This window comes from Penicillium brevicompactum, assembly GCF_028827555.1.
Source record: "Penicillium brevicompactum strain IBT 35665 chromosome Unknown utg000005l_segment0_segment0, whole genome shotgun sequence".
Taxonomy (NCBI): domain Eukaryota; kingdom Fungi; phylum Ascomycota; class Eurotiomycetes; order Eurotiales; family Aspergillaceae; genus Penicillium; species Penicillium brevicompactum.
Window position 1 is genome coordinate 1,321,060 of NW_026623208.1, and position 26,320 is coordinate 1,347,379.

At 49.2% G+C, this 26,320-nt stretch overlaps 11 protein-coding genes across 11 annotated transcripts; 5 read left to right on the plus strand and 6 right to left on the minus strand.

Annotated features, from left to right (window-relative positions):
• Window positions 1–199: 199 nt before the first annotated feature.
• On the minus strand, window positions 200–1,341 carry N7506_006316 (glycoside hydrolase family 16 protein; the record flags this gene model as incomplete). Its single annotated transcript, XM_056955609.1, has 3 exons — window positions 200–862; window positions 924–1,198; window positions 1,251–1,341. The coding sequence occupies 3 exons, from the start codon at window positions 1,339–1,341 to the stop codon at window positions 200–202; spliced, it is 1,029 nt and encodes a 342-aa protein (XP_056809943.1).
• Window positions 1,342–2,357: 1,016 nt separating this feature from the next.
• N7506_006317 (uncharacterized protein) lies at window positions 2,358–3,962 on the minus strand (the record flags this gene model as incomplete). The annotated part of the gene is made up of 1 exon (XM_056955610.1): window positions 2,358–3,962. One exon carries the CDS (start codon window positions 3,960–3,962, stop codon window positions 2,358–2,360), a length of 1,605 nt encoding a protein of 534 aa, XP_056809944.1.
• A 487-nt stretch (window positions 3,963–4,449) lies between these two features.
• Window positions 4,450–6,135, plus strand: N7506_006318 (flavin monoamine oxidase family protein; the record flags this gene model as incomplete). The annotated part of the gene is made up of 2 exons (XM_056955611.1): window positions 4,450–4,753; window positions 4,856–6,135. 2 exons carry the CDS (start codon window positions 4,450–4,452, stop codon window positions 6,133–6,135), a joined length of 1,584 nt encoding a protein of 527 aa, XP_056809945.1.
• A 198-nt stretch (window positions 6,136–6,333) lies between these two features.
• Window positions 6,334–7,332, minus strand: N7506_006319 (uncharacterized protein; the record flags this gene model as incomplete). Its single annotated transcript, XM_056955612.1, has 2 exons — window positions 6,334–6,630; window positions 6,697–7,332. The coding sequence occupies 2 exons, from the start codon at window positions 7,330–7,332 to the stop codon at window positions 6,334–6,336; spliced, it is 933 nt and encodes a 310-aa protein (XP_056809946.1).
• An 833-nt stretch (window positions 7,333–8,165) lies between these two features.
• N7506_006320 (NAD(P)/FAD-dependent oxidoreductase) lies at window positions 8,166–9,652 on the minus strand (the record flags this gene model as incomplete). The annotated part of the gene is made up of 2 exons (XM_056955613.1): window positions 8,166–9,014; window positions 9,086–9,652. 2 exons carry the CDS (start codon window positions 9,650–9,652, stop codon window positions 8,166–8,168), a joined length of 1,416 nt encoding a protein of 471 aa, XP_056809947.1.
• A 3,915-nt stretch (window positions 9,653–13,567) lies between these two features.
• N7506_006321 (aromatic amino acid and leucine permease) lies at window positions 13,568–15,351 on the plus strand (the record flags this gene model as incomplete). The annotated part of the gene is made up of 3 exons (XM_056955614.1): window positions 13,568–14,200; window positions 14,259–14,706; window positions 14,759–15,351. 3 exons carry the CDS (start codon window positions 13,568–13,570, stop codon window positions 15,349–15,351), a joined length of 1,674 nt encoding a protein of 557 aa, XP_056809948.1.
• A 619-nt stretch (window positions 15,352–15,970) lies between these two features.
• N7506_006322 (putative 2-haloalkanoic acid dehalogenase) lies at window positions 15,971–16,691 on the plus strand (the record flags this gene model as incomplete). Its single annotated transcript, XM_056955615.1, is given in 2 exon segments — window positions 15,971–16,261; window positions 16,272–16,691. 2 exon segments carry the CDS (start codon window positions 15,971–15,973, stop codon window positions 16,689–16,691), a joined length of 711 nt encoding a protein of 236 aa, XP_056809949.1.
• A 123-nt stretch (window positions 16,692–16,814) lies between these two features.
• Window positions 16,815–19,395, minus strand: N7506_006323 (transcription factor domain-containing protein; the record flags this gene model as incomplete). The annotated part of the gene is made up of 8 exons (XM_056955616.1): window positions 16,815–17,787; window positions 17,841–18,008; window positions 18,071–18,678; window positions 18,731–18,816; window positions 18,881–19,128; window positions 19,177–19,219; window positions 19,280–19,311; window positions 19,370–19,395. The coding sequence occupies 8 exons, from the start codon at window positions 19,393–19,395 to the stop codon at window positions 16,815–16,817; spliced, it is 2,184 nt and encodes a 727-aa protein (XP_056809950.1).
• Window positions 19,396–20,252: 857 nt separating this feature from the next.
• Window positions 20,253–20,927, plus strand: N7506_006324 (GNAT family N-acetyltransferase; the record flags this gene model as incomplete). The annotated part of the gene is made up of 2 exons (XM_056955617.1): window positions 20,253–20,401; window positions 20,474–20,927. The coding sequence occupies 2 exons, from the start codon at window positions 20,253–20,255 to the stop codon at window positions 20,925–20,927; spliced, it is 603 nt and encodes a 200-aa protein (XP_056809951.1).
• A 187-nt stretch (window positions 20,928–21,114) lies between these two features.
• On the minus strand, window positions 21,115–23,120 carry N7506_006325 (GMC family oxidoreductase; the record flags this gene model as incomplete). The annotated part of the gene is made up of 2 exons (XM_056955618.1): window positions 21,115–22,679; window positions 22,748–23,120. 2 exons carry the CDS (start codon window positions 23,118–23,120, stop codon window positions 21,115–21,117), a joined length of 1,938 nt encoding a protein of 645 aa, XP_056809952.1.
• A 2,119-nt stretch (window positions 23,121–25,239) lies between these two features.
• On the plus strand, window positions 25,240–26,276 carry N7506_006326 (uncharacterized protein; the record flags this gene model as incomplete). Its single annotated transcript, XM_056955619.1, has 2 exons — window positions 25,240–25,278; window positions 25,335–26,276. 2 exons carry the CDS (start codon window positions 25,240–25,242, stop codon window positions 26,274–26,276), a joined length of 981 nt encoding a protein of 326 aa, XP_056809953.1.
• Between the last annotated feature and the right edge of the window lie 44 nt (window positions 26,277–26,320).

Sequence of the window (26,320 nt, forward strand, 5' to 3'; positions counted from 1 at the left end):
ATTCTCCTGAACTTAGGAGAAGCCATCGCCCCGCGGCTCAAAAACAAACAAACGCAATAATACGTACAAACATATAATGGACATGAATGGTAGATTTATATACCTCGTCTGTGCAGCAGCTTATAGCAGCTAGTCGATAAGTCTGACCCCAAGAGAAGGCACCCCAGTCTAGACAGCTATAGCACTCAGTGAAAGTCATCTAGAACTGAGTGGCACCAACAATCAAGGAGACCATGGCAACAGTGAGAGCAGAAGTGTAGTAAGAAGCCGAGGCAGCAGAGACAACGCCAACAGAAGAAGCAGAAGCAGAAGCAGAAGCCGAAGCGGAAACCGATGCCGACGAGCTAGCACGCGCCGACGAAGAGCTCTTACTCGAAGCCACGATGGAGCTTGAGTTGGAGGTGCTCAAGTTCGTGACAGTGGTTCCGTTACTAGCCTTGATGCTGGTGTATGCACCAGTCTTGTCGGAGTACTTGTACGCAGACGCAGGGTTGTAGTTGATGATGTCGACAGACTCAACATACATCGTGAAAGGCCCGGCAGTGTAGTCAGTCTCACCACCAGCCCACTCGATGGTGCCCTCGGAGTTATCGGGGTCACCACCGGCCCAGATGCCGATGCGGATACGCATGGGAGTCTGGGGGTAGTTGGTTCCGTCGACGGCGTCGGCGTATTCGAGTGTGCGCACGACTTCGCCGTCGAGGAGCCACTCGATTCTCTCGGAGGTCCAGTCAATCGAGTAGGTGTGGAAGGTTTCCTCGGGGGTGGAAACGGTCACTGTAGTACCGCGGTCGTAGGAAGTGGTGTTGCCTTTACCGAAGTAGTCGGTCTGGATCTCGGTATCGTAGGTGCTGATTTGCTCCTATAGAGAGCGTTAGAGGCCTTTTGATGTTGGGTGTAGGGTCAAGTAGGAATGAACATACCCAGTCGATTTCATCGAGATCGTCGGATTCAAGGATCCAGGTACTGACGATACCGGTGCCATTTGCGGCTCTCATCTTGACATCGACATGGCCGAAGAAGATGTAGAACTCACTCTCGATCGTAGGAGCATCGCCCTGCTCAGAGATGGTGAATTTGGCGCCGAGATCGGTGCTTGTCACAGTGCCGGCAGTGGTGTTCCAACGTCCCAGAGATCCAGACGTGAAATCAGTGTTATAACGGTACTTGTTCAATCCAGTATCCGCCGGGCAAGTCTCTGCAGGCCGTTGTTAGCCGGGTTTCATATACATTTATAAGATGGAGCATACTCTTGAGAGGGTTGCAGCTGGTAGTAGTCTGCGCAGCAGCAGTAGCGGCCAAGGCAACAGCAGCCCACTGGTAGTAAGACTTGAACACCATAGTGTATAATGTAGTTGGAGCACCACAGAAAGCGAATGAGATGAAACGATCGACAGGAGAAAGTTGAGGGGACTGTCAAGAATTATAGGCAGCGCAATTGGGTGCCAGGGAGATAGAGAGCCAAAAGCAAAGACTTTGGGTTCATGTTTTATTCTTGGACGTGCTACGTCGATATGTTGCCCCCCAACCCTGGAACATGACCTCCACCACGACGCAGATGCAGACAGCCACGATAATACGGGGGCCCGCGATTGGTATGGAGGTGAACCATGGTGGAGCCACAATGTCAGGCAAGTGTATTCATTCGTAAAAGCCGTAGCGATGGTTCAGTCGACAGAGGCTCCACTTGGAAAAGCTTGGAGGATGACGGGGGCAGCTTGCGCGGATGGCCCCAGATGGTTGGGAGGCTAACGGGAAGGGCTACGTACCCCCCGTGAGAATATTTTCGGATCTGGCATTTTGCCCCGAGTTTGCAATTCACGATCATTTTTTTCTGTAACAATTCAAATTATGTGTGGAGTCAATTGTAGGAAATGTGTTTGCGATTCAATATTTACAGCCGCTGCGCCAATCATGCTGGAGTGTTGTGGTCGATCTTTACAGGCACATCGGGGGCGGCTTTATGCATAACGAGCGAACATTTATCTCCGTGCTCAGGTGGGCTCTCTGGCTGTTTTCTCTGGAGATCAACAAATATTGCTCATGGTATAGAACATGAAATCACCGAAGACATCCAATAGACTATAAATGGAGCAACTGAGACCCTAATATAAACTCCGAGACCTCGAGGGCTGTTCCTGAACCTTGGACGTGGGAAGAATATTTTCCCGGGTCGCAATAGTCTTCATACACTGCACGTTTCGGGTATTTCTTTGACAAGATTGCTTCGAGATTGTGATGTTATTCAAATGGTATATGCTTAATGCCTCAATCGTACAGGTATATTCACAAACAAATATTAACACTACATATGAGTGATTGACGGATGCTGATCGGGGGTGACTTTACAACCACCCTCAATAAGCAGGCCCATCACGGATGCGCAGGAAAGTCTCGTACTGCTTACGAGTCAACCTGCGACATTGCTTGCCCCAGATGATCATCGGAATCGTGGTCATGATGAAGATAAAGCTCAAGCAACCAATCGCGATAAAAACCTGCGAGAGACTCTGAGCATCCAGCCATGATTCAGCGGTGAATGTGAAAAGGCAACCGATGGTATTGTTGATGACAGAAACACCAACCATGCCCTCGAGCACCATCTCCGGGTACGCGTCCATGAGATACGCCATGCTGAGATCGCCCGCGCAACCCCAGCCAAAACCGATAAAGCCCAGACCAAGGTACGGCAGATGCCAGTCCCAGCCTTTGTCTGAGCCGATTCCGAATAACATGAGACCCGCGGGGCCAATGAAGGCAACGGGCACCAGGAGCCACAGACGCTGCTCGGCTTCGAAAATGCCGTTGTTTCGCCGGGACATCCAGACAACGAAGAAATCGGAGAACCATCCTCCGTAGATACAGCCGATGACGGCGCCAATCAGAGTTGGGACATTCATGATGCCGACAGCCGCATCGCTGTAGTTCCAAGGTGCCTGGTACCAGTTGTCCTCTTCCACAGTGAGATAAAAGGTCAACCAGGCATCCTGTGCGCCCCATTGAAGACCCGAATAGAGGACCGCAGGGAAAGTGAAGATCCGCAGCGTGTGCAGCAAGCGACGACAGTACTGCTTGAAACCGGTCCCGACCATGGTTGGGGATGGGGTGATCAGCGCAATGCGCTGGAAGTAGGTCTTCCCCTTCTTCTGACGACACTCTTCATCGAGCTGGTTTGCCGGGGTGGCCTGCACATTGGCCTCGGCCTTCTTCTTCTCATCCGGTGAGAGGTCGGCTGGCGGCGTAGCCGATGTCTCTACCTGGCTGGAGGACGCTGTTTGTCCATGAAGGGGATTGTTCCGATCAAAGAACGTTTCCTCGAGGCCAAAGTAAAACACAATGATCAGAGACCCCGAGATGATGGCAGCCAGCCATCCTACCCATCTCCAGCCCAAGGGGCAGTCGGTGATGAACCCAGATACCAATGGACCAGTAAAGGTACCGATACTGGTCGCCAAGACGTAAAGACCCAGGACGAGACCTCTCTGATGCTGGAAGAAGAGATCGGAAAGGGACAGCTGGGCCAGGGCTTCGGCGCATGATTCCGACGCGCCTACAAACAGCTGGCCCCAGATGTTGTCTTGAACATTCTGGATGCGGGCGAACCAGATTGAGCCAATGACAGAGAACAGCAGACAAATCAAGTATGAAATGCGCCGTCCATACAGAAAGGGTGCTGGGCTGAGAAGCAATGTGGTGTAACCAATACCAACGAACAGCACACCAGCAGCAATGTTGATCTGGTCCCACGTGATGCCCAGCTCGGCATTCATGCCATTGCCAGCTGTGCCAGCATCGTTTGAAGTTGCCGCGGTTAGAGCGACAAATACCAAGACCAGCAATGAATGCCAATACCGCCTCGCCCTGCTCCAGTTGAGTGGGTCATCTGGAGAGTCTGTAGGGGTAGGAATGAGTTGCACTTCGCCGTTGGCGCACAGGCGCTCTGTTCCATTGAGTTCCTCCATGTTTTTTTATGATTGGAAGAGAGCAATCCCCCTAAATAGGCGACTCAGGGAGACATCATGCAGAGAAGAGAGGACTCTATAGAATGTAATGGCGAGGAAGAAAAAAAAAGCAGGGGAAAAAAGGGCCATAAGAGTTTTTTTCTCTAACGTGGTGGGGCCAGATAAGCAAGGCTAAGCATTTCTACGCGACTTGCCCGTGTCTGCCCAACCAAATCCTTCTGATGTCATTTCTCATCTCCCTCGAGATAGGAATATCTTCATATCTCCATATCTTTCTGCGTTAAATTCTCGGATCGCCCCGAGTCATGTGGCTGATAAGAGAACGTGATGCAGCGGCTGGACTCTCCTCTTTCGGCCGCCCCGTGACCTGCGCCCTGTCTTAAGGTCTTTTCACGGTTTGTTGACACAACACAAGCTACACAAGCGACACAGGCTACAACATACCTCATATTCTATACTTCACTGAATGTCAACTTGCCAGCTCAGAATGTCTCAATCTTTCCACGTCACTTCTTCCTCCACGGGCAGTAGTCCCTTAAAACCAAGTAATTGTGGCTCCGACCTGGTTGCGCCTTTCCAAGCGACAACTCTGGACGAGTTGACAGCGAAAGGACCAAACGCAGCGAGGTCGGAGTGCAAGAAGGTGATTGTGGTCGGGGCGGGCATTTCAGGTCTGCGTGCCGCCGCCGTGCTGCACCGCCACGGCTGTGAAGTGGTGGTGCTGGAGGCCCGGGATCGTATTGGCGGAAGAATTCACACCAGCAGAAAAGGGGATCATGTCCGAGATATCGGTAAGAGCATCCTTATTGAAACTCGTTCTTATCACAGGAAAGGAGGGCAAATGAAAAAACAAAAAATCAAATCAAATCAAAAATGAGCTAAAAATTAAACAGGTGCCGCCTGGATGCATGAGACTTCCCAAAATGGGTTGGTGAAGCTTATCCCCCAGCTGGCGATCCCATACTATTATGACGATGGCCTTCCTTTGTATTTCACCAGAGAGGGCCGAGCGGGATCTCAGTTCAAAGCGAAGAAAGTCGCAGACGAGTTTGCCGACTATTGCGAGTGGTTTTATGAAACCAACCCTGATGCAAAGGATCGACCGGTCCATGAATTTGCAACCGAGTTCGTGCTTCAACATCAGTTGATCACCAAGGACGAGCGAGACTGGGCTCCCCAGGCCGTCCGCGAGGTAGAATTGTGGATCGGTACGAGTACGGACCAAGCCTCGTCCAAACATTTGTCTTACTTCATCACTGAACGGAACTTGTACATGAAGGGTGGATATGATCGGATCGTCAACTGGACTGCGGAGCCCCTCCGCGGTGATCCCAGCATCATCCGATTGAGCCACCTAGTAGAGGATGTGAAGTGGAGCGAAGATGGGACCGAGCAAGCTCGTGTCCAATACAAGGACGCCGATGGAAACGTCGGCTTCGTCGAGGGAGATGCAGTGGTTATGACCAGCCCGTTGGGAGTCTATCACCACAACCTCATCTCATTCAATCCGCCCTTGCCGAGTGACATCCAAGAGGGCATGGCCAGATTCAGCTACGGCGCCCTGGGCAAAGTATTCTTCGAGTTTGCCGAGGTCTTCTGGTCAAAAGACAACGACCAATTTGTCTTCTATCCGTCTCCAGAGGAGTCGGACAGTTCATCCGGATCATCCGTGAATTCCAATACCAGCATGAATTCCATCGTGGAAAAAGACAATATTCTCAACTACGCTACTGTCACGATCAACCTTTGGATTATGACCGGGGGCAAGGAGTTGTGTGTACAAATTGCAGAGCCTCTGACTCAACGCATCGAGACCATGGAAGACCCTAAAGAGCTATACGCATTTTTCGAACCGCTTTTCAAACTTTATCGCACGGAGCCCTACAAGGCTCTCCCCCGCCTGATCAATGTTGAAACTACACATTGGACCCAGGACCCGTTGGCTGGATATGGCAGTTACTCGGCTGACAAGGTAGGAGATGACCCAGAGCTGTTGTACGGTGCCTTGGAAAACCACAAGGGGAGCCGGCTGCAATTTGCTGGTGAGCATTGCACTCTCGTTGCTAATGGCTGCGTGCATGGCGCGTTCAAGACGGGTGAAACCGCTGCTACAAACCTGCTCGACAGCTTTGGCATTCCATTCGATGGTGAGAATGACATCGGATCGAAGTGAGACCTTGGAAGATTTGACCAACCAGAGGAAGGTCATCCTGGCTGGAATGAATGATCAAGACCCCCAAGGGCGGATTTTGGATCTTCTGCACATATATTCATCTTTCATTTACCTAAATCGAATAGAAATATTTAACTATTGATGTGATTTCCGAGATCCAATGTTTCCAAGGTTCGTTTCACAGCAGTGAAGAACACTTCAAGGCTGCATGCCCCTGTCTTTGAGTCGCGCAACCAAATTCTGCTCGTCCTCTCCAATACGTCTAGCGATATTATCAGGGAACGCCAGACTCGGATAAAGGAGTTCAAGATTCACGTCGCGAACAGCAACCTTGCCCTCAGGCTCCTCGGTATCCAGTTTGTGTGTTTCAACAATGCTACCTCGACCCCATTGCGCCTCTTGGAGCACACGAAGAATGACACCCGCGCATTCCTCAGGTGTGAGAGACCCCTCAGCTGACACTTTATCATTGATCTTGTTCTCCAGCAAGGGGGTCTGTGCAAGGAATTAGACCCTTGCTCATCCAAAGGACTTATTGTCACACAAAGAATTTGCACTCACCATAACGCCCGAAGGACATACTGCTGCAACACGGATACCAAAATAGTCATTGAGCGCACCCAAACTCTTCACAAAGCTCACAAGGGCAGCTTTGCTGGACATGTACAGCGGGGTACTCAACATATGCAGATAAGCTGCCACACTCGAGACTGCAAGGAAATTGCCGTTGATGTGAGGGTTTCGACACCAGTAGTCAATCGCCAGCTGGGATAGGCGGACCGGAGCAACATAGTTGATCGAGATTGTTGCATATGTTCCTGGATTCGCATCGGGCGCATCTTTCGATTCAGGTGATACACCAGGTGGTTTCCAGAAGTCGCTGAAAGGTGGATCGTACACTCCAGCGATATTGGCGACGATGTCGACCTGACCGAGTCTCTCCAAAGTGGTGTTCCATAGGTCATTCAGTTGAGACCAATCAGCCACGTCTGTCTTCTGAAAAATTGCGCTTGGTGGCTTTTCATCCGTCGAGACTGCATGTTTCTCGAGGGTCAGCTTAGCTGCCGGCTGAAGACTCAAGTCAGCGAAGACAACACTGCAACCAGCCTCAAGCAGGAGCTTGGCGACGGCATGGCCAATGCCAGAGCCAGCGCCTGTGACGATGGCAACTTTGCCTTGCAGAGCGTAGACCGACATAATGATCTTTGCAGTCAAACGGTTTCCGTCCGGATTTCAAATCTCTTAAATACGACCGAGAGACACGGCCAAGAAGAGGCGAAGCAAACAAAAATGAGAGACAAAAAAAGCAAAGGTTGATTTTATCGAATTGTTTGAATCTACCACAATTTCCCACATTGACCTTGCAGGGTGTCGGCGCTTACAAGGCACACGAGGGAGACCGGAGTTCATGCGAACCCATGCTTGATAACGAACGTAGTCCTGCTTATGGGGGATCTTGCGCGGAGATTCGATCAAACCAAACCACGCTACTGCGGTCTTCCATGCGTACCTTCAAATGTGGCCCTCGTAGTGTTGATCTTTCTCGGACGTCTCCGAGCCCCACTTGATCTGGAGATCAACGGCTGTTCAGGATAGGAGCTTGATGTACCGAGTAAGTCAGAATATTGCAATATCTCAAACACACAGTACAAGGAGTGGTGGTCCTCAGAGATGGGTGCCGCAAACGAGCGGTGTTGCTTGGTTAGGTTCGAGTAAATGTGACGAACGGGGGCAAACCAGCATAAAAGGATAACGCCGCATGACCGCCAATGCCGTACGAGTACTCCGTAGAATGTGCTTCCAAGGTTGTTTGTTTGCCAGGGTCTCTTGCTTGGCGAGTCAGCTGTGGCTTGGTTCACACTTGACCGCAAGTTACACCTCTCACGCGGAAACGAGGATTTTCTTTGCTTTTTTCTTCTGTTCTTTTGATTTTTGACACGAGAATATGATAAAAACTACGGGGCAAAAGTAAACCGCGAAATAATTCTCAAAGTATTAAATTTCAATAGTAAATGTGCTCAATCAAATCCTCAAGGCTTTGTCGCAGCAAAATTTCCAGTCCCCAAAATATCACCATCCTCTGCCTTCCCAGACTGCGCACGATCAATGCGGAACTGACTGGTTTGGAAGAGGCGCGGCATGCTGGTTTCTTCGAATGACACACCGTCGGAAACCATTTTAGCCAGCTCCTGTGCGGCGAGCCAGATAACCGGCATACCGTGTCCGTTAAAACCAGCCAGAATATACTGACCGTCCTTGTTCGGGACATGTCCGATGTGGGGATTTGAGTCGTATGAATAGCCCATAACACCAGTCCAGATCTTGTCAACCTTCGCACCAGTATTCTCCCAGCCACGGTATGTGCGTTGCATATAGCCATCATAGTAGTCCTTCGCGGAATCAATGAGGTTGCTGTCGTTCACGTTGTCGTACCATTGCTCTGGGAAGGGTCTGAACAACTTGGCGGCACCTCCGACGATGATACTGCCGTCGGCGCGAGGGACAAAGTATGAGAGTGTGTTGTCTTCTGTTCGGTTGATGTATGAGTTGTTGAGGAGGGGCGCTGTGGTTCCCTCGGGGACTGTGATGCGGCTGCAAATACCCTTGCACGGAACGATATTCTTGCTGTACTCGGGAAGAAGCCCGGAAACGTATGCATTGTTTGCGTGGATGACGTTGTCCGCATGCATTCTGCCTCTAGGCGTGTCGATAATATATCCGCCTTGCGCGCACTGTGTAATTGATGTAGCCGGTGTATGTGTTTGCAGGTTTACCCCAACAGCGAGGAGCTTCTTGATAAGGTGCATGATAAATTTAAACGGCCACATTGTGCCAGCTGTGAAGCTGGCGCATGCTTTCGCGCCTTTAACGCCACAGATCTAGAGAGAGAAAGAGTCAGCATGTCTGGCTTTCTTCCAATGTGTGGATTAGGTTGGACGAATTAACTCACTCCTTCCACTTGGTCACCAGTATAAAACACGACATCTTCCATGTATTCAAAGTCAGCAGCGACCATTCGGTCATACACTGCCTTAGCACTCTTGGCGGCCTCTTCATTGCACCAAACATCAACAGAACGTGCCAGAGTGAAGTCGCAATCGATATTTTCTCGCTCGATGACTTTCTTCAAGGCACGGAGATTTGCGATCTCAAATTCTGCGATCTCTGCACCGGCTCGGTCACCTGCTCTGTCCATATAGGTAGGGATGTGGCCGTAGAAGTCAGGCCTGCAGTGACCTCCATTGCGGCCGGTTGCCCCCGAGCAGGCGCCTCGCGCCTCCAAGATGGTGATGGATTTGCTGAAGCCACCATCCTTGGTCAGATGATAGGCAGTGCTCACACCAGCGTATCCGGCACCAAGAATCACAATGTCGCTGTGTGGGGGAAGGTCCTCAGTCGAGCGATGATCCCTCAATTCGTCGTGGTGCGTCTGCCAGAAACATTCGCCTGGGGTCCCAGTGGGAAGGCAGCTGGGAGTGCCAGCTGTGGGTGGTGGTGGGTTGTCTGAGTGAGGCATTGTGATGGGAGGAAAGAGCACAGAGAGCGAGAGCTTATTTGAAGCAAAGTTAGCGGTGAGGTCGATATTTGTTATAGATCATCGGGGCTCCAGCATCCGGCGCGTGTGAGGTTCTTATCAGCCGTTATCAATCTGATCAGGAAAGCGCGGCCCACCGGGCCGGTATTACGCCGATTGGAAGGCGAACCATGGTACGCGATATCTCAACCTTGGAGGCTCTGAGTATATACCGGAGATCCCCGCATATGCCTGCCTTTGACCAATTCATTCTCATATCACCGGAGATAACTCTTTTTTTCTGAAGAGTGATCCAGCAAGAGCTATCAGCGACTCAACAGCGATGACGTCAGCGTATGGGCCGGACACACCGCCAGGTACTCTCGATTGCCGAGCTCGGTGCAGACCCATGAGAAAGGGCGTGGTGGTTGTGAAACAGGTGTAACACAAGAGAAGCGGTGAATCATTTTTAGAATCTGTCAAAGGGCCTCGGGGTCCTCATATCCGACAAGCTCAAATGGGCTGGATGCTGCACATGTCGAGTGCTGTGGTAAAGCCGGGCCTTCCTTCTCTGGCATTAGTGCATAAGCCACGGATCATTCGACTGTTGCGAGGAGCGTACTGCCCCCACAACCTGCTCTGGGTGGCCGTTGTGCGTTCCTATATTGGGTCCCACTTATGGATACCGAGGTCCGCCTGGTTGGCAGCCGAAAGGAAGGCTCTACTGATTCAGGTCTTGATCAAGCACCGTTGTGATCAACCTCGGCGTTGGATTGTCGTCAAGCTTCAGACTTGGTGGCTGTTCAAGATGGCGTCGCTGTCCTGTCCAGGTAGCCGATAAAAAACCCCTCGATACCGTTCGCGAGTAAGATCATGTATTCGCTGCATGAAAGCCCAGACAGTCAAGTCCTGGCAAAGCGAGCTGTCACTCTATCAACCGAGAATACCGCGCTGCTTTACTGCAGCCCCGCAGTGTTGGAAAGGTTCCAGATGCCAATCTCCCTCTCAGGTAAATGGCTGTTGCGTCTCTGCCCTTGCGTTTTAGTCTGGTCCGCGCCGGGAGAATCAACTGTGCATCTTGCTTTTTTGACAGGTCGGTACCTTGAGACTAGTGTGAGAGCGTTGCATCGCCAAACGTTTGTTTGGGGATCTTTCAGTCACAAGTGATGCGTCAAAATCATCACCGTCAATTGGCGCGGTCATAACGCCTTGAGAGTCGGAGGACGAAGAATAATTTTCATCGCAAGGCGGATTTTGGTTGTCAAAGGGATAGAAGAGCCGACAGAAGTGTTGACAACTAGTGACAAAAGTTCTGATTGACGATCCAAAGTCTTTCCTAATGCAGATGTTTTTGGGTACGATGGCTACCCAAGACCATCCCAAGCGGCCACTAGAAAATAATTGGTTGAAATTTGAAACAAGTCTTTTCCAAGACCGTTGGCTGCAAAGCAACCTTCCAAAGCAACCTTCCAAAGAACTCAGAAAATCAGTGCAGATGAGAGAGGGCATATGTTAGAGTTGAACCATCTAACATTTGGCCCTGCAAACATGACAACACCTCAAATTCACGCCCAAGGAAAAGGACAGAGAATGATAGATTTGTCTTGGGTGCTGACTTTGGGAAGTGTCGAGGAGGCTGATCCCAAGGAAAGCTAAACCGGCAAACCCTACGCAAACCCACAAACACCGGCTAGGGCGGCTGTATACTTAATCCGCAAAGCTAAATCGATAATCTTTGATCTGCCTACATATTACTGTGCGAGCTTGTCTAAATCTCAAGCATTTTTCAAGACGCGAAAGATGACAACAAAGACATTGTGCCCATGAATTCATGACAATACAAATGCTCGGCTACTTCCAAGGTTTCCATGAGCCCCGCAAACCAACCCCATGCTTACCCTGATACCTTGACGTTGTGACAAAAGGACGAAAAGCACTGAAAATTTTCTACCGATATTAAGCCACTAGTACAACACTGGTATAGCAACATCTTATTATACCTGAATAAGAAGCAGAGCTAGCTTTACTCGATTTCGGTTGAGTTAGCGATTGAGCGTAGGCGTAGCACCCTCGCCTGTGGCCCCAGGCTTGAGTATCATTCAAAATTTCGGAATAGCACCAAAGCATTATTCTTCACACAATGAATTTGCGAATACAAGAAAAATCCAGGGCTCTAAGCGACATGTCGGGAACCGGCCCGGCAATAAGCAATTGACCTTGTTTAAATTCAAAACCCGAGAAAATAATATGTACTCCGTAGACAACCTGCATATATGAATTAGGCTCACAGCTCAAGGCAGCATGTTTGCACTGTTGCCCCATAGGCGCAGACCCCGGGGGCTAGATCTGAGCAGCCAGTTCTGGAGTAAAATCCGAATCAACTCCACTTCGCAACTATAGGCAGATGTAGCTCATTATTTCCCGCATTCACGATTCCACTATGTCCCCTAAATCCCCGAGATCCACTTCTATTTCTTTTCTTTCGCGCGAAGCACGGAAGTGAGCTTGGCATCCTGAAATATGTCTACTTATAGCAAGGTCCGTACTGACTAGATGAAAATGTTAGTCATTGAGACTTCCTGGTACGACGCGAATGATGGCTTGTTTGTATGTCTTGGCAAGGCTCAACAAAAATCCGGAAAAAACAAAAAAGAAATAAAAATTAGTTGGAAGTCTTATGCTGTTTTTCTGTTTGGTGAGAAGTATTCTAAACCATGGGAACAGACCATGACAAGATACTTCAATTAGGGCACGATGAGCATGGCTCGCGACATTCAACCTTGGGATGACCTACGGAGTATGATGTAGGTGCTGGAGGCTTGGAAGATCACTGGGATTTACAGAGTACTCGGTACACCATCCCACGATTGACCGAGCGGGCTTTGCGGCACAATTACAGCTGTCATGTCTTGACACTCGGCATTGAGTGGTGTGATGTTTCTTGATTATTTCCGCTGCATAACCCATGCTGTAGATCCCTGCTTCTAACACCACAGTATCATGACGATGCCACATGGTCACCCCAAGACAAACAACATGACCTCTGGTCGAAGGGCAAAAGTTGATTTTCTCCCGTAAAAAATAGAAGAAAAAAAAAAAAGAGAGATACGGATTACTCCGTAACTATACTCGAGATTCAGAGTTTGAACCTGGTCTCTGCTTTTGGACATGTGTATGTTGGCATGAACAAGAAGACACTTGCAACTTGTGTTTTGCAAATGGCATTGCTCCAACTGTAAAGCCCCACTCCGGTGACTCCGAAACAGGTCGCGCCGGAGAGCCCACCGCCGGGGCAGAATCGACAGGCTTCGAATTGCCCGATTGGGAACTTGTCGCTTTCGCACCGGCATACTATCTGAACCGGCTGATTGCCAAGATATCAGATAATATCTATTACACCAAAATTCAACCTCAACGGCCATCCATGGATGTCTTCTACTGCAATCAACAAAGCAAGAAGTCGATTATAGCGGCCATCGCGGCTGAAGCGCTCCAAAACGCGGCCCACACAAGACCAGAAGTAATTGTAAACGACCCCGAAAGGGAAAGCGCGATCCACCGCGCGGGTACGGTCCGCAATAATTCGAGGACCCCCTGCGATCAGTGCCTGATCTTTTGCGCCCCCCCTCTTGAAAGTTTTTTTTTCTTTGGCTTTTTTTTTTAGAGTGGAATATTAATTGACTTTTTCTTTGGAGGAAAGCAGCACAGGCCTGATTGTGGAAGTAATTGACCGGCCTCAGCCAACGAAAAGTAGCGGATTGTAAATTGGCTCTAGATAAGCTGTTCAGGAATTCTTCCGAGACCATTACCTACGCAATTAGCAGGGGCCTGATGCCCGAACCTACTAAAGAGATGCATTATTCCTCTACTTTGAATACTTTCTCTATTAAACTTTGATTCTCGCGAGGTGCTCTCGCAATGTCACCTACCACAGATCATCCAAAGGACAATAATGGCATTGCCCCCACTTTATCTGTCAAGAAGGTCCCCAGCCACGAAGACACCGATATGAGGAAATATAGTGATGTGGAGAATGTCGCCGGCCAGCTCGAGGAGTGCCATGAGTTCAAGCAAGGTCTCCATCAACGCCATATTCAGATGATTGCTCTGGCCGGCACTGTGGGAACTGGTCTGTTCCTCAGTTCCGGCCTTGCAATTGTGAACTCTGGTCCTCTCGGAGCATTTCTTGCCTATTCCATAATTGGTGCTACGGCGGCCAGTGTGGTCTTTGGTGTCGGTGAGATGGGTGCCTTGGCACCTCTCAACGGTGGTGTTATTCGATACTCAGAGATCTTCTGTGACCCCGCACTAGCGTTCGCCAACGGGTGGAATCAGGTGTATTCCTACATTGTGTCGATTCCATCGGAGATTGTTGCTGCCTCTGTGATCATTGAATTCTGGATTACAGTGAACAATGCGATATGGATCACTGTGCTTGGCCTTCTCATGCTCTCGACTGCCTTCATTTTCGTGAGAGTGTATGGTGAGCTTGAGTTTGGCTTCTCCATCCTGAAGATCATGCTTGTTATTGGAATAAACATAATGGCATTAGTGAGTCGCCTGAGTACATGCAGCGATCGAATCGAATTTTGCTAACGCTCCCCAACAGGTGATTACATGTGGAGGTGGTCCAAAAGGCGAAGCTATTGGATTTGCGTATTGGAAAGCTCCTTACGGACCTTTCGTCCAGTACCTGGGAGTGGGTGGATCTCTTGGGAGATTTCTCGGATTCTGGAAAACGTTCGACAATGCCCTTTTCGCCTACTCCGGTATTGAGAACATCACTCTTGCTGCCGCCGAGACCCGCAACCCTCGCCAGTCTATCCCCATGGCCGCACGTCGGATCTTCGTCCGCATTCTGTTGTTTTATGTTATCACAATTTTCATGGTTGGCCTGATTGTATCATCCGCCAATGAACACTTGCTGGGATCGACTGGAACCGCCTCCCAGTCACCCTTTGTGATTGCAGCCCGGGAAGCCGGGATCAAAGTGGTTCCCTCCATCATCAACGCGGTTGTTCTCACTTCCGCCTGGTCATCGGGTAACTCAAATATCCGTAAGTCAACATCTTTTTGAACATGTTTCAAGTTCATACTGACTCTTTCTAGTTGGTGGTTCTCGTATCCTTTACGGTATGGCCAAACAAGGCTTTGCCCCCGGCATTTTCACACGTATCAATCGCTTCGGTGTCCCCTGGGTTGCCGTCGCCCTCTATGCTGTCTTTATGTCACTTGGATACATGACCCTGTCCAGTTCAGCGAGCACAGTATTTACATGGCTGCAAAACCTTGTGTCGATCTCCACGTTGGTGAACTGGATCTGCATTTGCGTCACCTATCTCCGATTCTACTACGGTTGCAAAGCGCAAGGAATCAATCGCCACAAGGAGCTTCCGTGGGCTGCGCCCTTCCAGCCTTATATCACTTGGGTTTCGCTGGTGATCTTTGTCCTCCTCTTCTTTACTGGAGGATTCACGACTTTCATGCACGGCCATTGGAAGACCGAAACCTTTATCTCGACTTACTTCAATCTACCATTCATTGTGATCGTATATGGGGTTTACAAATTCTGGATGAAGACCAAGATCATTCCGTTGGCAGAGATCCCCATTCGACCTTTCATCGAAAGCTGGCACAACAACCCTGAGCCAATGCCCAAACCTAAGCGTGGCCTTCGGAAACTCAATGTTTTATGGTCATGAATATTCATGTGCACATGTTTATAATTTTGTTCGGTTTAGCGTGAATACATAGTAATTATTCTACACAAAGTTTTCCACCAGTAGTTGTAAAATTCGTCATATCTTCCACTCTGCTCAATGACACAGAGTAAAGACATTCGATATCGTATCTCGCCTATCGCCACCGGTCGAAACCCGTGGACAGCAAGCAAAGTAGGTGAGAGATAACGTCCACGGGTGTCACGATCCTCGGAAGCTTATCTTTTTACGAGCGAATGAGACGTATCAAATGATACCCCAAAGTTTCCAGCAACCGGAGAAATCTGGGGTGTGCATAGTCCAATAGCGTTGAACCGGGCCGACAAGACCATTTTGGGATTAGTCCCGGCAGCCGGCCTTAGGGCTAAGTTGACGCGCCGGTGCGGGGATGAAGATAGCAAACACAATCTTCACTTCACCACTCAAATACGCAGCGCCGGTCACGTTCCATTCACTGTAAATCAGACCGATAATTCTTTAAATCTCTTGATTACATCTGACCTCCTCCCATAACCACCCGGAGACCAAGCCAAAACCAATCGGCCCTTAACCATACCCCGCACCTACTCCGAGAGTCGACCATCTCCAAGACTCCTCCAACATGCCCGCAAAACATGTCGTGTTCGACGTCGTCGGAACCTGTGTCTCCTTCGACGCATTTTACAACACAATCCACCGCGTCATTGGCGAACGACTCCTCGCCAAAAACATCACCGCCCGCTCATTCGGCTTCACCTGGATGACAGCAGCCGAACTCGAATTCACTTTCCTTTCGATCTCCGAGCGTTACCGCCCATACAAAGACGTGATCACAGCACTATTCTACCGAACCCTGTACATGTGCGGCATTGAGTCCCCCCCGTACCTTCGCAACAGATGCAGAGCGCGACCAGTGCGTACAGGGTTACTCGGAGCTAGAGTTACGGCCTGGCACAGCCGATTGCTTCGAGATCTTGCGGAATGCAGGATTTACAGTCTGGTGTCTGACGACCGGTGATGCGAAGCGGGTTCGTGGATACTTTGAGCGTGCGGGTGTGGATATGCCGTTGGAGAACTTTATAACTTGTGACACCGCCGGAGTAGCAAAGCCGGCGCTGGCAGCGTATAAACCAGCGCTAGCGCGCTTTGCGGATGATGATGTCAAGTGGTTTGCGGCTGCGCATATGTGGGATGTTTCAGCTGCTGTGAAGGTTGGGTTCCGGGGTGCTTATTGTACGATATACGAGCAGGAGTCTTGTGCGGAGATCTTTGATACGGAGATGGAGGTTCTGGCAGATGCTTTGCCGCAGATGGCGGAGAGGATCGTGGCGGCTTCGACTTGAGGGTTGTTGTTTATATTAAGTTTTCATATTTTAGATTTACACTCTTTGACGGTCGGCAGTCAGTGAAATAACCTGATTACTAGAATCGCCAATTCGTTTGAATATTGTATTTAACACTTTAATTCACGTTTCTTGATGTGTTACGTACTGAGGATTTGTGATGAAATGCTCGAGAACTTGAGCTTCGGTGTAGGTCGGCCAAGCAGCAGACGGAGAAACATTCTCAGCACCAAAAATGGACATCTCAACCAGCGGATCAAAGGCGTCCAAAATGTCCATGTTGCTATTTCCGGGTCCATTATTTTCCGAAGCAAAAGACGCTTGCTGTCTAGATGGAAACGTCGCATCATCGTGCTGACCACTTCGAAGGTCGGCCGGTAGTTGAGATGAATCAGCATTCCTCTCTGTCAAGTGAGACCCCCAGTTCTTGAAAGCCTCGTAATCTGAAATCGGCAAACTTTGGGCGCTGCCAGGATGGGAGCTCTGTAATCCAGTATGTAGACGCGCGAGTGCGCGCTCAAGCGATTCTATCAGTGATACCTCGGATCTCGCCGATTCTCCAGCCGCCGACATTTCTCGAATCATATCCAGGCCTCCACAAAGGGCCTTGCGGAACCTTTCAGAGAAATTCTGTATCGAGTAGGCAATAAGAACTAAGAGAGACGCGCGACATGAGCTGTACTCTATGTAAGAAGCTCGCGCTAGACCAATGCCGCTGTCTCGTACTTGTTGACATATCTCCAAGGCTTCGGTCGCTGCTTGAATGCAATCGTCAATCAAGTCCTCACGACCGGATTTTTGAGCTCCATCCGTGATCCTAGAGTTGCCATCATCGACGAGATCTGCATTGGCGGGCGAGCTGGTGTTGGAAGTCGGTGTGTCCTGTTTGAGGAGAAATTGTCTTCCAACAAACATTCGGACTAGACAGTATTCTAGCCGTAAGTGCATGATGGAGCGCACGTGCTTCCCTTGCGAGTCGCCATCCACGGCGTCTTTGGACAGAGAGTTCCACCAATTTGTCAATGTCACCTTGCGGGTGACTAGGCGAGAGATAATCTTTGATGCTTCGTTTTTGTGACAATTCCTCAGAATATTGCTGTTCCGGAGTCAGTATCGTCGGTAACGATTGGTGCAGAGTATCAGTCTTACATCTCATGGAAGAAGTCTTCTAAGAATTGAACCAGCTGAACCGAGATGCAACATCTTGTGATATTTCCAGGATAATCCTCGGGATTCAGTCCTTGGTAGAGAGGAGTATTTGCATCAACATCCGATCTCATTACCGAAAGTGGTCGACCATGGAAGATGGAAATTTTTCTTGCGAGATGTAAGCAAATGAACTGCACACAAAGTAATGGGTCGAACAGAAACAGTCATACCTCTCAAGTACATAAGCTGTCCACCACACACGGTTTCGAGTCTCGATCATGGTCCGTGAGAAGGCCTCATTCTTACACTTTCGATGCATGCCATTCTGCATACCAAGTCGCATGGCGAGATTGATGTAGATAAATCCGAGACCGGATGCGTCTACCGGTAGCGCATAATATCCAAATAATAAACAGGCCTGAACACTCTCCAGGGAAGAGATTTCGATAATTTCGGGCAAAAGTCGAATCGCTTGTTGATAGAACGCGGCCCCCACATCATCTTCAGAGAATGTGGATCTCGAACCCCTGTCCGAATCTTGGCCAAGAGATTCAAGATGGGCATATTGTGTGCCGATCGCGAAAATTGTTAGAAGAATACAGATCGTCACTTCATTTCCCTTGTTAGTGAAATTGTGAGGGTCGTTATATAGCAAGTCGAGGCGCTCATGAAGCCATGCTTCTTCAATAAAGAAATAGTGAGTCTCCGCATATTTGAAGAATGTCTTGACTAAGAAGCCGGCGATATGGCGTGGTGGACATGATGAGATTGCTGTAGACAGGTGGTTCCCCGAGCGCAACTGCCGGGCGCGTGGGAAATTGGAGGCAGGATCAGGATCCTACAGAACTTCAGCAAACAAGCCTCGATCAAAGCCAGCATTTGTGACATACATGATTCCCTGGCTCTTGTATCTGGCTTTCGATATGATTTTTAACTCGCATAGAAAAGTTCCAGTATGAAAACTCCCCCGAAAAGTCTGTAGTGGGTTAGCAAACAAGAGCATCGGAGAAAGCCCATATGGATGGATCGAATGAACGCACGAGTTGTGGTATCTCCAACTGGTACCATTGTACATGCCTCATCATCTATATGCTGCGCTTCTCCATCTTTGGCCTCCGGAATCACAGTGGTTCTGTCTCCGTTATCGGCCTCGAGAGCATCTGCCAATCTGGCCAGGTTTTTGGTATCAAGAGCAATGCCCTCAATTGTCTGTTTCAATATGCGTTCCATATATTTGGAGCGCTGGATCAATTCTCGGAAATCAGACCGTACTGATTTTTCCCTTTCCCTGCGACCGTTGAGATGAGATCTGTCAGATGGACTCACTGAGACTCACTTTGGAATATATTGTCGAAACTCTCGATTCCTAGGAGCCAGCCCTTTGAATTCACATGGACGTTGAAAATGAGAGCATCGCCTGCATGGGGATCCACCCTCACATTTCTCCTTCAGGCGTCGGCACTCGTCGCAGCTGCAGAAAGATTAGAAATTTCTACAAATAAAGCAATTCTGCACGTCATATTACTTACGCCCTTGCTGCACGCTTCCTATCCATGATCGGCGAGTGGATAAGTCAGTAAAAAGCAAAGAAAGATCGAAGCGAAGAGAATAGACACAAGTGTGGGGTTAGCCCCGTGACGCGGAGAACGACAAAAGATAAGAACTCCACCAATCAGCGGGCATCGCAGTCTCAACGAACACATGGCGAGACTGTCGGAGAACTCTTGTCATCTTTGCCCTCGTGTAACGCGCGCGTAAAGGCGCTTATTGATTCTTGGCCTGCCATCGTCACACCTCCCGAATTAAGGTTCGTCCTGTGTATCCTTCTAGAAATTAGGTTTGATATTTGCCCTTGATATATCGACAATCGAACCTTGTAGGATCAGATGGTGATGGTGGTGCCCAGGTGAGGTTTATTACGGTGAAACTAATCCGTTTTCTTTGATGTAACACTGTGAATCTCTAGCAGCAAGTTTGATTTTCAACAATGACCAACCAGCCTATCCATGAATTAAGTGGAGTCCACCAATGATGTTAAAACCCCTCAAAATCACAACCAGATGTGCCTTGCCCGATTGTGTAGCATGTCCAACTCCTGAAAATTGATCGCATAATACCCGAACACTGAGCGAAGAAGCAGATAAGCACTACGAACCACGTGTGTCGGGCTCCGAGTTTGGCCTAGCTGGGCTAGCGGCGGCGGTCACCCGCCAATCAAAAAACCATCCCCATCTTACCACTTCGATTTTCTACTCCGTGCCCGTAGACCGGGGCATTTGTTTCTCTCATTTCACCTTCCTCCCAGCCCTGGTCTCAAAATTTATCTACCTTATGCCATCGATCTCCGGTTGATTTTCATCACCTACCACAACCAATCAGCTTGTGTGTTACCGAAGAGGCTACACAGGAAATATGCATCTACCGCAGCAACCCGTTTACGCCATTGTCCCTCGAGAAGGACCGTCGATTGAAAGCGATCGACTCATTATTCGACCTGTACAAGACTCTGACGCCCAAGCTCTTTTTGCCGTTCGTTCACTTCCAGAAGTCGCAAAGATGAAGTAAGGTTGTCACCCATCCCTCAGTTGTACACAGCAAACGAAACAGAAAGGGTTACAGACTGACAGTACCAGCTGGCCCAAAGAGCCCTTCAAGTCAATCGAAGAAACTCGCGCATGGATGGCCACCAAAATCTTCACAGAGGGCCCTGCTGATGTCCTTGGTTGCTCATTCAACTACGCCATTGTGGACAAGTCAGGCACAGGCCCACAGCGAGTGGTTGGATCATTAAGTATCAACCAAGTGCACCCTTATCCCGAAATTGGGTACGCGGTTCACCCCGATTCGTGGGGAAAGGGCGTAGCAACAGAGGCCTTGCAGTTGATGCTGAAAATGTGGTGGGACCTACCACGTCGCAATCTGGATGAAAGTGATGTTCAATCAACTGGCGTGGAGAAAGCTTTCGCGCTTTGCGAGAAAGTAAACGGTGGAAGCTGTCGAGTGCTTGAAAAGTGTGGCTTCAAGATCATTGGTGAATATCGCTATGATGTGGATGAGCTTTTTGTCTTCGCGCTGGAAAAGCCATAGCGCTCGCAATGCATTTTGTACAGAACTTGCACTGGTCTGAGTCTGACAATTATGTAAAATATGGGAACATTCCATTTGGGCGAGCGAGTTCCCAAGCGCTCTTTGCCCGTCATCCATGATTATCAACATTTATCATTCGTACCAAGAGAAGGACCCAAAACCAGTCGTCTCTGAAACATCAATGAAATCATTGGGTAGATTTTGCGGCATCCAATATAACATCAGCGGCCTTCTCGCCAACCATGAAAGTCGACAGAGCAGTGAAGGTTCCCGGAATTCGGGGATAAACAGATGCATCAACGACCCGAAGCCCGGAAACACCACGTACTTGAAAGTCCGAATCCAAAACAGCCATAGGGTCATCATCAGTGCCAATTGGACAAGTACACGACGCATGGTGGCCCCAAGAGGTGTTTTTGATGTAGTCATGAATCTCTTCATCAGTTTGCACATCATCGCCTGGCAAGACCTCGGACAATGGAACAAGCTGACGGTCAAAAGCCCCACGCGCAACACCGATGGCCTCGGTGATTGCCACCAAGTCCTTCTCATAGTCTCCTGAGCCAGTGTCGAAGTAGTTGAAAACGATTTCGGGCATATCAAGAGGATCTGCAGACCTAAGTGTCACGGAGCCAGCCTGGTTGCGCGGGTGGGCTTTTAACACAGCCCAAGTGAACCAGTCATGGCGCTCGGTAATATTCACGCTATAGCCAGGGAAATAGCCGCGGAAGTTGACAGGCCCACCGAAGACGAAAACGTCGTAGCTATCGTCTGCGGTGACGGAGCTCTTGTAGAACATAGCTCCTGCAAACCCGTCCGATGAGTAGATGCCGCGGTTACCCAAGACGGGGTTCTCCCAGCGCTCCAAGCAAGGATCATTCTGCTGACCAAAGGTACAGCCATCCAAAATGGTCCAATTTGTGGGGACGTGTGCAGACACAGCGGTTTCGTAATGGTCTTGTAGGTTTGTACCGACACCAGGTAGATCGGCAACCACCTTGATGCCAAATTTCTCGAGTTCCTCCTGAGGACCGACACCACTCAGCTTCAAAAGCTGGGGCGAGTTGTAAACACCACCAGCGACAATGACCTCGCGTGATGCAGTAGCGGATCCTGGTGTTCCTTTGCCCGCAGTCTTGGATCGAGGACTAGCGCTGTAAAGATATTGACCGTCGAGAAATTCGACCCCTGTTGCACGAGGCGGGCTAACGGATTCGTCGAACGTGACTTTCGTGGCGTGGCAGTTCATGCGAATATCGAGGGGATATTTCTTCGATCCGTCAGGGTTCTTCGCATCCCGAACAGCAGTCAGGAGTTCCAGCGGGCTGTTACGAGCGCCACCGTCGGAGGCAATAGGAATCTGGTAGAATCCGGGTGTGGTGTCGCGAAGTTTGGAGTCAGCGTTGGCGTCTCCTGCCAGAAGTGTGCCCAGGTTGAAAACAGAGTGGGTAATATTTCCCAATGAAAAAGCGCCACCGAGTAGCAAACTGAGAAGTTTAGGATCTTGCAGAACGAGATCAATAGGAGCTGTTTGTGTGCTCAACCATCCATCATATCCGTGTCCTGAGATTAATGGGAGAAGGTAGTGATTGTTTTCCAAACGCTCGAAGTACTTGCGCATGCTATCTGGTGACCAGCTGCTATCGCCGGTGAGTGTTGCAAGATACTCGAAATCAGATTCGTGTGGGTAGATAGTGACGAGCGCATTATGTGTCGTGCACCCCCCAAGCCCTCCAACTCGGGGGTAAAGAGCTAAGAGAATGGGGTAAGTTGCGTTGAAGATGATATGGGATTTTCGAACCAAACAAGTCACCACTTACTGCCTTTCATCTTTGAGCCCTCTGGCGGACTCAGCCCCGTGTACAAATCGCCTTCGGGTGTCTCATATGAAGTTTTATAATCCAAAGCCTGTCGACCTTCGTCGGCATAGTGCCGCACAAAGAAGTTCCACGCCAGAGATTCATCTTCTGATGCTTTGGCCGAGAATGCCGGCACTGTATAGTTGATATTTTTCCCTTGATCGTTACCACTTTCAATAAGTAACGTCTTGTGCCCCGCAAGAGCCAGGCGTGCTGCTAGTGGCCCACCTCCGGCGCCAGATCCGACGATTACATATTCGTGACCAGATAGCTCTACAGCATTGGTGAGACCAATCGAGAGTGCTACCAGGCCAGCCAGATGGGAAAAGAACATAGTGTCTTCGCACGAAAGAATTTTGTGGAACCAAGGGGGAAGTAAACAGGGGCTTTATTTGTATATCTACACCATGTCGACCTCGGCTAGAGATATTACTCCGATCCAATGTGTATCCAATGTGAGAATCGATAGCTTCAAGTGAGATCAAGTTTGCTCAATGCGGCAAAGCAAAAGAAATTTCATTGGCGTGGTCCACATCACCCCGCTCCCGAGGTCAATGAGTAGCACTAGTTCAGCTCCATTGTTCTTCAATCCTTGCACTTCCACGACGATCTACTTTTTTTGGTAAGTCCAACATTAAATTGGTTGGTTGTGCTTTGCGGCAGGAGCTGCATAAAGTTAAGCTAAACATGACTATTGAATATTAAAGGGGCTAAATCGTCAATGCGAGATTAAAGTGGGTCGTATTATGAGAACTGTCCTTGAAACAGCCCCGAGGTCTGTACAGAGTACGGAGTACTCCGTACTTCATGTATCACTGTTTGTCGATTCTGCAATAAGTTCATAACCGATATCAATACATCGAATAATCAAAAACAAGGAGAGTGATTCAAGCAAATGCAAAACCGTGAACAGATTCTTGCGAACGACAACTCTTCAACAGCTTACTCCGTACTTTGAGCTAACCCAGTAGGTTTTGAAATCAGACTTCAGGGGACATGATGATGGTTTCATATGCCTGAGCAGACTTATTGATAGAGAAAGAAGAGCAAAAATCACGCGTTTGCCCTACATAATATGGAGTAGAAATACATCGCATTGTGGGAAACAGGAAACACAAATGAGAAAAGGGAGTAAAACGACATTAGAATTGCTCTTCAGGCTGCCTGCATCCCTATTTCTTTCACTATTTATTGATTCAAAGTAGCAATATTGCAGGATTACTTACGGAATATAAGTTACTATCTTTTACCAGGGAAGTGTACAAAGTTCCCACCTCAGCCTGAGGCCCTACCAGAAAAGCCCAATGGGGCAATGTTGCTTGAACCTAGTCACAACTGGAGCACATTTCAAATATCATTGAAACTGCCGGATTGCATCGACCACCAAAACTGATTTTGGTGTCAAGATACACGCAACTGGGGATGTGCGTAATGGCGCTACCCCCTTCGGGTCGCAAACAAGGTGAATGTATATGCATGATCAAGCAAGAAGCCTGTTCTTTTGAAATCTGGCATTGTCTTATTTGGCCTCTTGCTGTTTGCTTCTACTCTTTACTCACTGTCTAGCTGACTCAGACATCAAGTCGACACCTAGGACACCAGTGGCTCTACGAAACTGCCAGATTTGTTTTGTTGAATTTGCCCTGAGCTCGGAACTACCTGGACTTTGGACGGGATTTGACAAATAGAACAAATAGATACAAAACAGAGAAGGATCTATCAACGTGTGTTGGGGATGGTGGTTGGTTAGGTGACCCTGTGTTGACAGGGCATAGCTAGCTCATTTCCTCTCGCTCTCTTCCTCTCTTCTCTTTTCCCCGTCCTTCTTTGTTCTAGAAGGATTTGATCTACTGCCTAGCAATACACTATTCTTGTAGATTTCTTTGCTGCTCTCAACATGACATGATCCGTTTGTGAAATGTCATCATCAACACACAAACCCAGTCCTTCTGACCCTGACCAAGGCGCCAAGTCCACACCTCACAACAAAGCCAATCACACCGAAGAAACTTCAACAAATCTAAAATTATTCTTTTCTGTCTAGGTGCTAAGTATAGTGTTACTTCCCGCGCAGTCAGGCTGGATTCGAACTATCTAGGGGACAAACTCGTCCTCAACCGGAGTTTGCGGACCTTGGGACCTAGTTGTGATTCCAAGGAACTTTTCAAACGAACCCATAACTCCTATCTCCATCTCGAGAGTATGTCTGTGCAACTCTTTTCGCCTCACAAAGATGTTCGTTGCAACAAAAATACTTTGTGGGACGAGGTTAAATACGAATGCCGGTTAGTGCAACCCACGGTTCGTTAACTCCGATCTATCTCCGCATCTCGATCTCCGATCAAGCATGAGATGAATTCTATATAAACCAAACCCAGTCGAATTGTTAAAGCACAACAAGCTCATCCATCCTTCAACTTTGGAAACCAAGCCACGTTAAGCCTGAATTCGCTATGACTACCATGCCAATTGAAAAGGTTGCCATTGTGGGGGTAAGTACTGTGAGCCATTCACTGCAAGCGGAGACAAGAAGTCTGACATAACCAAGGCCACCGGCAGAATAGGAGGGGCCTTCGCTCAAGCTCTCCTCAAGACTGGCATGCATACGGTGACCGCTCTCACACGCCAGGATAGCGAAGCCAATGTGCCTGATGGAGCTAAGATCGCACGAGTCGATTACGACGACGAGGCCTCGATTCTCAGGGCACTTGAGGGTCAACAATTCCTAGTCATAACCCTCTCGGTCCGGGCGCCCGCCGACCTCCACGGCAGGATTGCTGCGGCTGCGGGAAAAGCTGGTGTCGCGTATATTATGCCCAATGCTTTTGGGAACCCCGTCAGTTTGGATGGCGTCAAAGAGACCGAGGTGATGGGCAAGATCATGGTTGAAAGAATCAAGGAGGCTCAAAACGGGACTTCGTCTTCAATCACAATGCCCTGCGGTTTTTGGTACGAGTGGAGCTTAGCCCTTGGTGAGCAGTGGTTTGGCTTCACGATTAAAGACCGAAAAGTGACATTTTTCGACGATGGACGGCGAGTTATCACAGTCACCACTTGGAATCAATGTGGCCGAGCTTTGGCTAGTCTGCTTAGCCTTCCAGAGTCGGGAGCAACCCCTTCACTTGCTCAGTTCAAAAACAAGGACGTCTTGATCAGCAGCTTCCGAGTTTCACAGCGCGATATGCTTGACAGCATTCATCGAGTTCTCGGAACTAGCGATGCTGACTGGGAGATTACATATGAAACCTGTCAAAAGCGGATCGCAGATGGCGCTGCGGAGATGGCCGATGGTAAATTCACTGGATTTGCGAAGATGCTCTATGGGGGTGGCTTTTTGCCCAGTAATGAACAAAGCGATTTCGCCGGGAAGATGAAGCTGGCAAATGAGGATCTGGGGCTTCCGGTGGAGGATTTGGATGAGGCGACTCAGAGAGCAGTGGACATGCTAGCTGGTGGTTGGAATCCCTTCCCCGGCGAAACTCTGCTTTAGTACATTGTGTACTTGAATATTCGGCTGTGGCACAAAGAGGAAGT